We start from the raw sequence: 13,549 nt of genomic DNA on the forward strand, positions 1-13,549 counted from the left end.
ATGATGATGTTGTGATTGTATTAAATTACTAGCAGCCAACAGCAGGATATGTACATATAACGTAGTTATATTTAAAACCAGATCTTCTGTCTTCACCATGTCACACTACTACCTGCTAAGTTGCTTGAGTTGCTAACTATGTTTGGTGAACCAATGAATTGCACCAATCACAGTCTTTGTTTTAAATTAATACACCAGGTCAATTATGGCTACAAATCAAACTTTTAATTATGTACCCTTTTGTATCAATATATTTAAAATGCCTTTAAAATGTCTGTTTGAAAATAATAGTATCTGTGTTATAGTTATATGGAGTCTCTCTGGCTTGCTGTTAACATTTTCAATATAAAATACTGTCTCAGTCAAACAGATAACAATGCATTTTGCATACTTCAGATTCAATTTGAGGGTCATTTTTCCACTAAATAGCCATAAGGCATACACAGTTGTATATTTGACAATGTACATTGCACATTTATTTTTTAGTCCAGACAATTACTCATTGTATTCAAAGCATTGACCATTTGTGCAGGAGCAATATAGACTAAATGTACAACAAAGTCGGCTAATGCAGTCAAGGCATCAGAAGTATGCGAATATTACTGTGACTTTGTACAGATAGAATACATTGATTACATTCCAAAAACAGAATTTCAAAAAATAAACATAATATGTTTATATAAACATAATATGTTTATTTATTTTGTATTTTTGTAATTAATGCTACTACTGCTCTGTGAAGACTTTTACGTCCCAAGTCCACATCTGTCTAAAATGCCAGATTAGTTTTATGAATTGGTTGAAAAAACAAGAAGCAGCTTTAGAATGTTATTGCTAGAATAATAAGATGATAATAAATGAAGGAAATAAAGGTGAAAAAGTTAAAAGATAGGGTGGAGTGTTGATAAGCTTTTTAACTCCACAACATTTCTAATTTATCTGTGCAGATGAAAGAAAGAGAAGAGATGATTCAGGTGTGGTTTTACAGTTATATAAATAGCTTTTAGTCTGATTGATGGAAACATAGAAATCTATTAGGTTTCTTACTAGTCTCTTACTTTCTGTTTACATTTATATAGTTATAACATGTTACTGAGATTACATGTATATAGAAGGGGGTATATAATAAACTGTTAAACCACATTTGAAGAGTTTGCTAGAACTGCCAAAAAGTACTGCCAAAATGAAAAAAAAATTCTTCATTCCGATTCTGTAAATATTTGTCAAAATATTTCTGGTTGTAACTATATGGAAAAAGTTACGTTTCTAAAAATAAAAGTTACTGTAAATCATACAAACGCTTTTTCAGTTAATTCTTTTGACATGATTTATAACTTTTTGATTAAAATATATTTTTGACATGATTTATAACTTTTTGATTAAAATATATTTTTGACATGATTTATAACTTTTTGATTAAAATATATTTTCTAAAACGTGCAAAGACGTTTTGAACTTATTTCTTTTATTCTCTGCATAATTTTTAATATATATGAACAAAAGATATTTTCATGGTTCATGAAGGCACAAAATCCACACTGTGATTCCTGGCATTTTTAATGGTATTGGTGATTCTAATTCATAATCATACCTCAGTCAATGATGTCATGGTTGGAAGTCAATTATTTTAGCATTATAAAATCTTGCTGAAGCAATGTAGTAGTATTGTTTGAGATGATTTTATTTTGGTGTGTACAATAATTCTTTAGTGGTATCGAGGACACGAAATGAAACTAAGCAGATACAAGGTTTGCTCTAAATATTAAAAACTTTTATGCAATTGACAGTGCCAGATTTTACCTACATGTACATGTACTAACAAAAGTAACACATGCTATGGATCCTAAATACTTGTGATTCTGCTCTTGCTCTATTACCCTAATACTAAACTGGCTTAAACTTCAAAAAGGTCTAGGTTACCACATTTTGAAATTAATACCCACATTATTCGTAATACTATTACTGAAATGTCGGGATGTTGCAAGTGAAGAAACTTAATCGCTTTACTATGCTAGTAAAATAATTTATGTGTTTTAATAATTATATTTATTCGTTTTAAAACTGCTGGATTTAACGGACAATAACCTTTTTTTTTCACAACTGATTGATGGTAACGGCTTGCTTAAATCGACTGTACAGGATCCCATGTGTATTGATATTTGTAGTTCACAAGGGATTCCGAATCCATGAAAGGACAACCAGAGACTTTAATTTTATCTTAAATTATAATATGTATTACATGCCTGGCAGTAGGTTATTCCAGCTCTGGTAATCGGTATATTTGGAGAAATTTGAAACTCCTGATTTAATTCGGGATTTCTACAGAAATATTGATTTTAAAAAAACTACAGTAGATAAAATGTTTGGTACATTGACGTGTACCTCTGGTAGTTGCAAATTTGCAATAAGTTACAAAGATATGTAAACATGCATTTGTATATAAATATTATAAATAGAAAAAAGATCAGTTTTATGTTAGTAGATGTAATATACTGTAAGTAAATCTATCGTCTTGTTGTTACAGTATAAATGTTGGCATATCTTCAGTTGATACAGCTCAATATATTCCCCACAATATTTAACTGAATATTAATAACGATATAGATAAATCTCTCAGAAATATAGGAGGTTCCTGGTTGTTGGATCTGTAGATGTTTGATAGATGAATACAACATTAGACATTAAATTCCTCTGTTCATTTGAATCATCATGCCAATAAGAATTATGTTATTAAAAAAATAGATTGTGAAGGTCTAGTGGCTAGATCACTGGATTTTAAACTAGAATATCCCTTGCTCCATTCCCTGCATAGTGCCTGATATAAACCTTTGGTATTTTCATACCAGGAACTCAATCTCATTGTGGGCCACGCTCTTCAAAAAAAAAAAAAAAAAATTAAATCTGCCAATTCAATTGTTCTTTGGACACAATTCCAAGATGGATGGGATGACGCCGTGGTCGGTTCCTAGTCCATATACTTTAATATGGTCGTACTTGTTTGTGTGGCGCACACAAGGCTGACCAGGAAAGTGCATCATGATGTTCAAATACATGTAGGATGAAAAACTGAGTTCCAACTGTCTACAACCGTCCAGGAAAATTCATCTAACTCGCATTCCACACACAGCCATAGAAATTAACCATACTGAATTAATAGATCTGTCTCGGAATGACCAAAGTATTGTGTTGACTAGACATTAAAGCTCATTCCATTGGTTTTAAAGGATGGTGAATTGGCCAACAAACATTATATTTGAGCTCATTAGAGAATAAGCAGTTATTTTGTCAAATATGGTACATGCACAATTGCATATTAAGTATGAACCCTTGACAACCAAATAGAAATGTTGAGCATATTTGTTATTTGTGTCTGTAGACTATTTTCATGCTTTTAATAGTGATTTAGGTGGTGAAGATAAATGTTAGTTGAGTGACAGGTGCCAATCATTTATACATATTACTGTATTTCAAGTTAAAAAGATATTTTTTGTAGTGTTAATACACAAAAGTCTGTTAACATTAAAATTTAAGAGTTCTGTTATCTTTGTGAAGATGGGGTTCCAATTTATTTATCACAAAGTTTCTTTAATGATTATTCAGAGAATAAAATGATAAAGATACCTTCAGATTAAATTATCTCACACTCTCATGGCACTTTTGTGCGAATAGCAAACATGTTCCTTACTGGAAATCTTCTTAAATAGTTTTGTTTGTGTGCTTTAATTGCCAAAGAATGATGAAAATCTACAAAGTAAATGGCGCAATGCATGAAACTGTATGACACAAACACTGGAGTACACAAAACTCTCGTACCAGTTTTACTTGACTAGTAATTGTAAATAAACGAAAGAGATTTGTTTATTCGACAATCGTTTTACAACAAACCTTCAGTTTTTCCCTTCAACTGTCAATTAAATTACATGGTTTCTCTGTCTTAATTACATGGTTTCTCTGTCTTAATTACATAGGAAAATCTGTTATCCATGAAACAGACATTTAATTATGATTACCTTAACACTAATGGTATTAGCCAGGTAGATTATTTCAGATGTTCTCAATGAGATTTGTGTTGTTGTTTATTGTTATAATGTGCAATCAGTAGGCGGGAAATTGGACAACAGTCTCACATTGACATATCTTTACGTGACAAGGGGAATGATCAATATTTGTCATTGTTTTTACCCTCTGCTGAAATATTTGATGAAAAAACAAAGTTCAACATTTGTTCTTAGTTTGTTTTTTTTTTCTTCTCTCTCCAGATGCATCATCCAATACAGATGAAGCCAGCAGACAGCGAAAAACGAAATGGTAAGCTCTAATAGGACCAAAACTTACTGAACAAATGTAAAACATTACACTACTTACATAAGCTTAGAGATAATTATAGGTGTCAACATTACACAATGACTATTTTATTTAACACCTCACCCATTATACGCCACAAATACCTAGATAGACAAGGTAATCGTTTTATTTACAAGAAAATTCTATTCAGTCTTTTTTTAATGCTGAGAAAAAAATCTTGTCTTAGATTCAAATTTCCAAATACATGAAATTTAAACAATTCCCCTCTTGAAGAAACCATTCTTTTGGTTGACTGTTAATGATTATATATGTAGCTTGAAAATAACTAACCAATTTTCCCATTTATTTGATTTAATACTTGAGTCTAGTCTAGTTGCTCTTAAACTTTATTTTATCATGGTGTGAAACTAGATAGTCTCCTGAATGAACTTTTCTAACACTACAGACTTTAATTAAGTTAAGAGGCTAGTTTCTCTTAATGAATTTATTGACACGATAATCCATTGTGTCTGCATTCAGTTAGTTATGGATTTCCTTAAGACCTGTTGAAGGAGAAAAGAACAATTCGAGGAATATTCTGTATTTGTTTGATTCTTTTTTACTCTTTGAAAATAAGCTGAAGATGTTTTATATTAGTTTTGAAATTCTTCACATCTGTGTGAAATTGATAAAGATATTTAAACAATTTTCATATTCATTATCATATTTTAGCGTGTAATATATATTTTATTTCATACTATTATCATATATGTATCATTAACATTTTCAATAACCTGTATCAGGCATTTCACATTCTACAGTTGAAGATCGGAAACTGTTCGTAGGCATGCTAGCCAAAAAATTAACAGAAAATGATGTACGGATGATGTTTGCTCCATTTGGTTCTATTGAAGATTGTACAGTATTACGAGACCAAAATGGTCAAAGTCGAGGTACTTAATATTAAAAATTCATTTGTTTGATCTATCAATAACTTATTCAGAAATCTTACATTCAGGAATCTGGTATTCATTTCAATGTCTGGACAATGTACTTGTGCTTGAAGCGATCTTTTGACCATAGTCTTTTGATCAAATGACTTATTGCAATCTGTGGTAATGCCATTAAACTTGTAGAGGAAGATATCACAAGTTCAATTTGAACAAAATATCATATGAGGTTATAACTGTGAAGTTGTTGACTTTGCAGAATGCCCCCAAGAACCAACAATAAACCACTGGGAACTTTTAGAAAGCAGTCCGACATAAATTGTGAAAAGTTAAGCAATATTCCACGTTTTTGTAAGAAAATAGTTCAAATTGTTTGTTGAGAAAGCATGTGAAAATTTGTGTGAGTTATCTAGGTAGTTTTGTTTCAATAACTCAAATTGTTGATAAATGTAGAAACAAATAGAGAGGTATTGGTAAAAATCACTGTGTACAGTAAGATAAAGAGGCTTCGAACAGCTTGCTTTCAACAATAGTCTCAAATCCTGTTAAACACACAATTCATTTTGTCGCACAGATATATTTCTTCTTTGTTTTTACGCTAAAAAAAACCTGGAACTATTTCCTAGGGCAATTTCAGGCAGTATGTCTGCAGAAAATTAACATTTCTTACATTGTAAAAGAACTTTGATTTCAACATCAGCAGCTGTGTCCCATGTATTTTACTCATGAACTGATTTTAAATTGGAACAAGGATTGGCAAACATAAAATATTGAGTTCCCAAAAATTATTTGTTCTGGCCAAATTTATTAAATGGCTGAGAAGTAGGTATGTAAGAGATTAAAGTAAAAAAACAAAAAACAATAAACAATTTCCTTTGTGGTATTTGTGTATTGTTATGAGTTTCTGAGAACATAAAACTCACATACATGTAAACCTTGTTTCTGTAGCCCATAAATCCTGTCAGAAAATACATTGAAATGCCTTAAGCATATTGGTTATGCTATTAAAATGTGTATTTTTTTGTCAATCAGCCTAATTTTTTTTTAGTATAATTAATATACAGAGATACAATGAAAACTGATTTGTTTAAGTATAATTAAATGAAAAATGATTTATGTATAATGAATATACTGAGATGCAATGAAAACTGATTTGTTTGGAAGTGCTGGTGAGATACAATGACGCTGAAATGTGGTTTTTGGGTGTGTTTAAGAAAATCATCAACCCATGAAGTTCATAAAAACTTTACTTTACAGTGAATTGTAGGCACCAGAGAATTTTTTACATTCAGAATTGCAAGTTTAAAGTGTATCTCTGAAACAAGAATTAAAATCGTCCATCTAAAAACATGGTGCATTTTCATTGCCTCTCGGTATAGTTTACGATTGCTGTACATAATTCACATGCTATGATCCAGTCTTTCTCTTGAAAGACAGCATATCTGATTAGAAAAATAGAAATTATTCAACCTTTACAATAAGTCTACTTGATATATTTAAGTTTATGCTGGTACATGTAATCAGTTTTATTAAATATCCAGATAACTTTTAGTCTTACATTTACTCTTAAAGCCATATTTTGAATGGACCTATCAGGGTATCAGATAATAGCCCTCTGTTTTCCAAGAACCCCCATAATCGATATTATGAGTTAACCTTAATTAAGGAAAATAGATCATATTCTCTAGGTTACATTTTGGGCTGTAGTGGCAATAAAATAAAAATCTGAATATAGTGCCAGATGAAGAAAAGAGACCTATAGTTTACATGATGGCTTTCACAATCTCATCATTGGTTTTATCTCTAAATATACAGATTCCCATCCCTCAAAACAAATTAACACATTCATTTTAATAAAATTGACAATGTTAATTTGATCAAATCAAAAATAAAAATACCTCGATCTCATTAAATATATTTATGTGGCTAATTATTAACTTTGCTAATTTGTTATTTGTGTTGTATTTCAGGTTGTGCTTTTATTACATATGCTAACAGACAGAGTGCACAGAATTCTATAAAAAATATGCATCATTCACAAACAATGGAGGTAGGTGATGTCTGCCTTGTATTATAGAGTGTAAAAACTACAGTTCACGACCTCTAGACAGGTTATAAAAAGCTAGGAAATAAGTCGACATTCATTTGTATTAGATAAGCTGGTAACTAATAAATAATGCCAAAACAAGCATTGGCTTGGCTTTAACCTTGGAGAGCAATAAGACATACTGGTACCAAAAGATAAAACTTATAACAACAAGAAAAGGCTTCCAATTTGATTTCCTGTAACCAATTTTACATGTTGAATTGTCTGAGGAGATTAACATGTCTGTTGTTTTTTAACGTATTCCATATAGCATACCTTTTTTATTAAATTTATATCATCACTATCTCACTTGTAAATTAGTCTTGTGCTATCAACATGTTTTTCTGTGGACAAATTGTTTTTTGGTTTATTTTTGTATTATTGGAAAATAAAGTCAAGATGACTATTTCATCTTGGGAAAGAAAAGTATTGAATTTTGTAATCATCTTAACATGTAATCGTGTATTATACAAGACTTGGTCATACTTTTCATCATCCAGACTATCAACTTGATTACATTATCAACATATAAAATAAGTCTTATGAGGTTTAGAAATAACAACTGGAAGAACCCAAATAAGAGCCAAACTTAATCATTGATGGATTTATTTCCCGATTCATCCATAGCTGGTGATTTGTTCAGATGAAAATGGGGGGAAAAAGATGTATTTTATATTCTTGGCCATTCAAACCTTTGGCCTTAAACAGAAATATAGTGATGGTGCGGTGTGGAAATCTCACTATGGTGCATGATAATTGTGAATAAAACACTTGAATAACAGTTTTCTGTGCAATTTATTTTGCTCAGTTTGCTTGTGAAATTTGATTCTTTCCGACATCAAAAGGCTGTTATATTAATATCCAACTGTTAATGAGAATCTGTGTTCATGATATTAGGAAATATTTGTCATGTACATTATATTTTTTTTCTAGGGTTGTTCTTCGCCTTTGGTAGTCAAATTTGCTGATACACAAAAAGAGAAAGAAGCAAAAAAATTACAACAAATGACCTCCAATTTATGGAACATGTCCTTAGGTGGCTTAGGAGCTTTAGGACCACAATACCTTGCAGTAAGTATTTAAATCATCATTCAATTGTATATAACCTACAGTTGATAAGGAAAGCTAAGTAAAAGGTTTGTAACTGGAACAAGTGGGAACTTTATAACAGTGGCCAGGGAGGGGGTGGGTGGCTGAGTGGTCTAATTTGTGTGCTTTAGATCATAAGGTCTATTATTGAGTCAAGTAGTGTTGTTTCAATTCCACACTTGTGTGTGTGTGTGACAAGGAGTAGGTTTCGCCTGTCCATTCTTCTGGGTTTTCTCAGGGTCCCAAGGTTTCCTCCCAATAATAACACCCCTACATGCAAGCTAATTATTAAAACAAAATTGAACCATATGTTAAGTCCAAAATGACGTTAAAACCCCATTTCTCTTTCTCTCTCTCTTAAAATGACCAAACCTAAGTTAGAATTGGTCGATTTAAATAATATTTTGATCAAAATGGTTTTATATTAAATTTTCTGTTGAGTATTGTCAAAAGTTTTTAACTCTACATTTAACCTTTAGTCTGCCATGTTGGGACTTTGAACAAGAAAAATGTATTTATTGTTTTTGCTGCATTAGGTCTATAAAGATTGAATGCAACCCAGAATTAACCAAGAAACAAAAATAGTTAAGAGAATTTATTAGTTTTGTATAGAATATAAATTGAATAAAGAGCGTGATAACCAGGTTGTATATTGATCTATGAACTCCACTGTATAAAGCCAGGTTTGATCTAAAGAATTTCATTAAGAAGTGTTCCTCTTCAAGAACTCTGTCCTAAAGGTTATAGGTCTAATATCATTAGGCTTGTACGGTCAGCTATTCATTATAGCACCATATTAGCATCATTATTGCTGTTTGGTCAGTTCAAATTCAAGTATTTTCTGTAAGAGACCTTGATTTTGATTGGTATGAGAATGGTATGTACATGTATGTCCTATGGTAAAAGGTTTATGTCTGATCTCAAGTATAATTTTAGTGCTATAATGAACCTCCAGCCTTTAGATCATAAATAGGAGATTGTATTATTAACATTGTGTTAAAAAATGTTCAATAGTTTTCAGCATAAATTATGGTAGTAGTGCTGTATCATTATTTTATGCTAGTGCATTATATTAGTAGTTGTTATATAACATGTATATTATGTGATTGAATATAATGATTTTTGTTAGTATTGATCCGATCAGAGAACATATCACCTGCCTTGTTGGTAGCTTCATTAACAACAATACATATCCAACACTGTTGCCTCATTAATCAGCGATATTGTGCTAGCTAGTGTTCAATAATTCACCGCTATATAGTCTGCGATCTGTCAGCTTGTTAGATGGCCTATATTCATCCTCTTCCCCATGGTATTACATTTACCACTTTCATTGAATACCTGTAGTTGAAAACTCTGTTCATTATTCATCAACTAGCGCTATCATATACCATTTCCCCCTGTTTATTCTTCCATTACTGTTATACCAGGTAAATTACGCTATTTACTTATATGTTTGAATCGCTGTCATTTGTGATAAATGTTAATCCATCTTTAATGCACTAAAGACAATGCTTGTAAAACAAACTTCTGATACATATACACTCATTACACAAGTATTCTACACATAAAAACCTATATCCAAACATTTATTCTCATTGGCCAATCATTGTGCCAGTTAATGGCCATTTGAAGTATTCATTAATTTCAATTGATTTCACTGGGTGATTTTAAAGTATATTTTACTTGTATATATAGTTCAAGTGGTGACAATCAAAATTTAGTTCTGTATTTCAAAAAGAATGTTTCTAAATAAGACTTGTATCTCTTTTATTTCTGTTTCATTTAAATCATGGAAATTAATAATGCTTAAGTGGCAACATGATTTTATCAATATATGGCTGGTGTCTGTAAAATAAAATCTGGTCAACATATAGATATTGTTAAATTTATTCTGTGCAACAGATGTTCTGTAAATAGATTTTGTTAATTGTTTCAAATTAATTTCTGATCAATGTTCGTGTAGATGGCGTTAGACAATGACACATCTGTTTCGCCTTGTATGTAACGATTTCATTTCTACAGGTGTAATAGTGAAATTGGGACAGTAAATATTAAAATCGACATGATATAATTATAAAGGTTGTAAATCAATAAGATACCAACTCCTCCTCTTGATGTTATCTTATTTTTATTGTTTACAATTAGTTTCACTTTAAACTCTGCCAAAAACCTAGCTTTATAAATGTTAGTTTTCTCTTAAAAAAGCTATTTGAACAATACCCAACAAACCAAATAGACAGAAGAAATTTAAACTAATTTTTTTCTCAATAATTGGAAACTGTAGGCATGTTTAATGTAGAGTATTTGAGCTCTGTACAGAAGTTATATTTGGAAGCATTTTATATTGAATTCAAATCACGCAATAATATTTTCTTAGCTATCTTTATCAATAGATAAAAGATATGCATACAGTTTTGGCCTAAAACAATGTTGAATTAGAATTTGTTTTGTAGATATTTGCCAAGATAAAAATATGTATTGCAGTCAGTTACATCTATATACAATTCATTTCAACATGTATCTCTGTCTGTTACATCTATATACAATTCATTTCAAGATTCTGATACTCCAGAAGAAACAAATGTTTTCCACATTGAAAAGAAAAAATACAATCAATGAAATTATACATTTCAAAATCTCATTGTCAGACCAATGGCATCAAAACTTTCATTTGTCTTTGTGGTAAAGTGATAAGTAGGTTTGATAACCTCATTAATACATCTTTCTTTCTTTCATCATCAAGATGCAATATATTTCTGTTATACTTCACTCATTTTCATTTCAAATATTTCTTAATTGATTTGTTTCATCTCATGCTCTTTACTTAACTGCTCTTTAATCTTGATGTAACGGGGAAAATAAGATCATGTTGTGTAACAAATGTATATCATTGAAATTAATGCATACCTATATTAACTACATGTATTTGTTTATTTCAGTTATTACAGCAAGCGGCTTCTCAAGGAAACATGGGTATGTTAAATTCATTGATCATTATCTAGTCTCAAGTTAATCAGTACTGTTACCTAAAAATATACAAGTCTAATGCGCATACTTCCTTTTACTTGAGAATAATTCCTCCCTAGATAGCTGTAAATTTAGCCCTACATGAGATGAATGCTGTTAAATCTATTTCATCCATATTAACAGACATCACAAGTAACCGTTTTTCTATCAAATTATTTGATTCCGACCGTTCACAAGTATTTCCTATTAGATTTATAATTGAGCATGTCCTCTGGCTTTGTTCTAGGAGTCTTTTTGTATTTGCACTTTTTGAACCAAGATTACATGGAAGTGATTAAAAAAAAAAACCAAAGTGTTATGTAAGCACCAGAGAGTCTAGCATATAAAGTTTTAATTTGTTCAAGACACAAATTGTATGGTTATTTGACAGAAAAATTTCCAGATTAAGAATAGATTATTAAACATTTTATGGTCTTGATATGGTGAAGTAAAAAATAAATGTGTAGTTAATTTGAATTATTCATAAGATCAGCCATATTTATTTTTTTTATAATTAATTTTAAAGACTATTTACTTATTACCCATCAGACCTGATGTGACTCTACTGAAAGAAAATTGAATAATGCTTTTTTTGTGTCTTTCAAAGTAGATTAAGTTGTCAAAATGATATTTTTCTTTCGTTTGATATTAAACTGACAATATTGATTTCTGTTTAGTTCCAGGAATGAATGCACTTGGTGTTCAGCAATTAATGGCTGCATTAGCTGCTGCGTCTGCTACTAATCCAGGTAACTCTTCTTTTTAGTGTGAGCCATTTTATACCAGTAAAAACAATGAAACATGCTAAGTTTCTTCTTGACACAGTTTTACGATCTAGGTCACTCCAGTAGCAAGTTAATTGGTATGTGGATTCTTTTGGGTTGATTAAGTTTCAGTAAAAAGCCAAAGAAATTCCCATATCCTGGCAAACAGCCAACATGGTTTGTAAAAAAAAAAACTGTTAAAAGCTGACCATAACATAATATGTATTTGGTTAGATTATGGATTGTCTGTATTAAGAGGAAGCCTATTTCCTGCCTCATTGTTTTTCAGTGTTATAACACAATATGAATGGTATCTAATTCAACGTTCATCGGCTTCTAAAACAAGAACAAGATTTACAAATGTCTCACCACTTAAAAACAAATTAATCCATTATTTTCATGTAATATTGTTTTGTTATTTTGGGTAGTGCACTCCTTTATATTTGGTTCAGCATGTTTTGTTTTTTTTATTCAGTAGATTAGCCATCACTAAAAAAAAGTTAAAAAAAAAAAGGGAGTCAACAAAATATAAGCTTTAGATATTTATTAAGGTCATATAATAAATATATAGATCTATTATGAAATAAAATTAAGATGCATGTTGACTTCTTTAGTAATATATTTTCCCTTGTTATTACTGTTACCTAAGATATCCAATTAAACTATTACCACTTCATAAACAAATTAAACTGTTCAGTGTTGACTTTTGTGTAAGGTGTTAGGTTTTAGACTTACTCTTGTTTTTGTGATATTGTGCCACAGGCTTATTAGCAGCCCTAGCAAGCCTCACCAACAGTAACCCAGGTGTCAATAACAATGGCACATCAAGTTGTTCCAATATAAACAACCATTCCTCAGGTATAATAATTCTTAATCATCTCCTGTGTGTGCTGACGAGAGGCATGAGTTGTTTGAGTATGTCGAGAAAAGATAACGAAAGTTTTCAATCTGGCTAATTTATATACGGCACTGTAAAGGAGAACCTGCACTTCTGCAAGTGCAGGTTCATTATTTCGATAGGTAAAAAATGTAGAGATTGCTGCTGTTAGATTTTATCAGATAAACTAAGCTTATCAGATACATTTCATGACTTGCATATTACAAAAAAATGTAATGAATACAAATTACATATTCTGACAATTCTACGTCTCGAAAATGCCTGGAGTGACAGAGTTTTTGTTCTCAGAACGATAATGCATGCACATTGTCATTGCTTGTTCTGTTCAGTTTTCTTCAATCTTTTGTTTTAAATATTTTGAATTTTTTTTTTTTTTTTTTTTTTTTGCTGGTTTTTTTTTAATTATAAATAAATCTTTGCTTATGATTAGACTTATTTCATGTAGTTCCACAACATCATTCATTTCTTT

At 30.6% G+C, this 13,549-nt stretch overlaps 1 protein-coding gene across 8 annotated transcripts in view; it reads left to right on the forward strand.

Moving 5' to 3' along the window:
* Positions 1-13,549, forward strand: part of LOC126810868 (CUGBP Elav-like family member 2) — a 150,105-nt gene that overhangs the window by 119,996 nt on the left and 16,560 nt on the right. For 5 of the 8 annotated variants that reach the window (XM_050536179.2, XM_050536183.2, XM_050536182.2 and 2 more), the window contains 7 exons: positions 4,260-4,308; positions 5,088-5,237; positions 7,205-7,284; positions 8,254-8,391; positions 11,352-11,385; positions 12,096-12,167; positions 12,945-13,040. In XM_050536179.2, coding sequence (XP_050392136.2) covers positions 4,260-4,308; positions 5,088-5,237; positions 7,205-7,284; positions 8,254-8,391; positions 11,352-11,385; positions 12,096-12,167; positions 12,945-13,040 — 619 coding nt within the window. The remainder of the gene's footprint in view (positions 1-4,259; positions 4,309-5,087; positions 5,238-7,204; positions 7,285-8,253; positions 8,392-11,351; positions 11,386-12,095; positions 12,168-12,944; positions 13,041-13,549) is intronic. The other 3 variants (XM_050536180.2, XM_050536189.2, XM_050536184.2) reach the window with 2 other exon arrangements.

The sequence above is a fragment of the Patella vulgata genome, chromosome 2 (assembly GCF_932274485.2).
Source record: "Patella vulgata chromosome 2, xgPatVulg1.2, whole genome shotgun sequence".
NCBI lineage: Eukaryota > Metazoa > Mollusca > Gastropoda > Patellidae > Patella > Patella vulgata.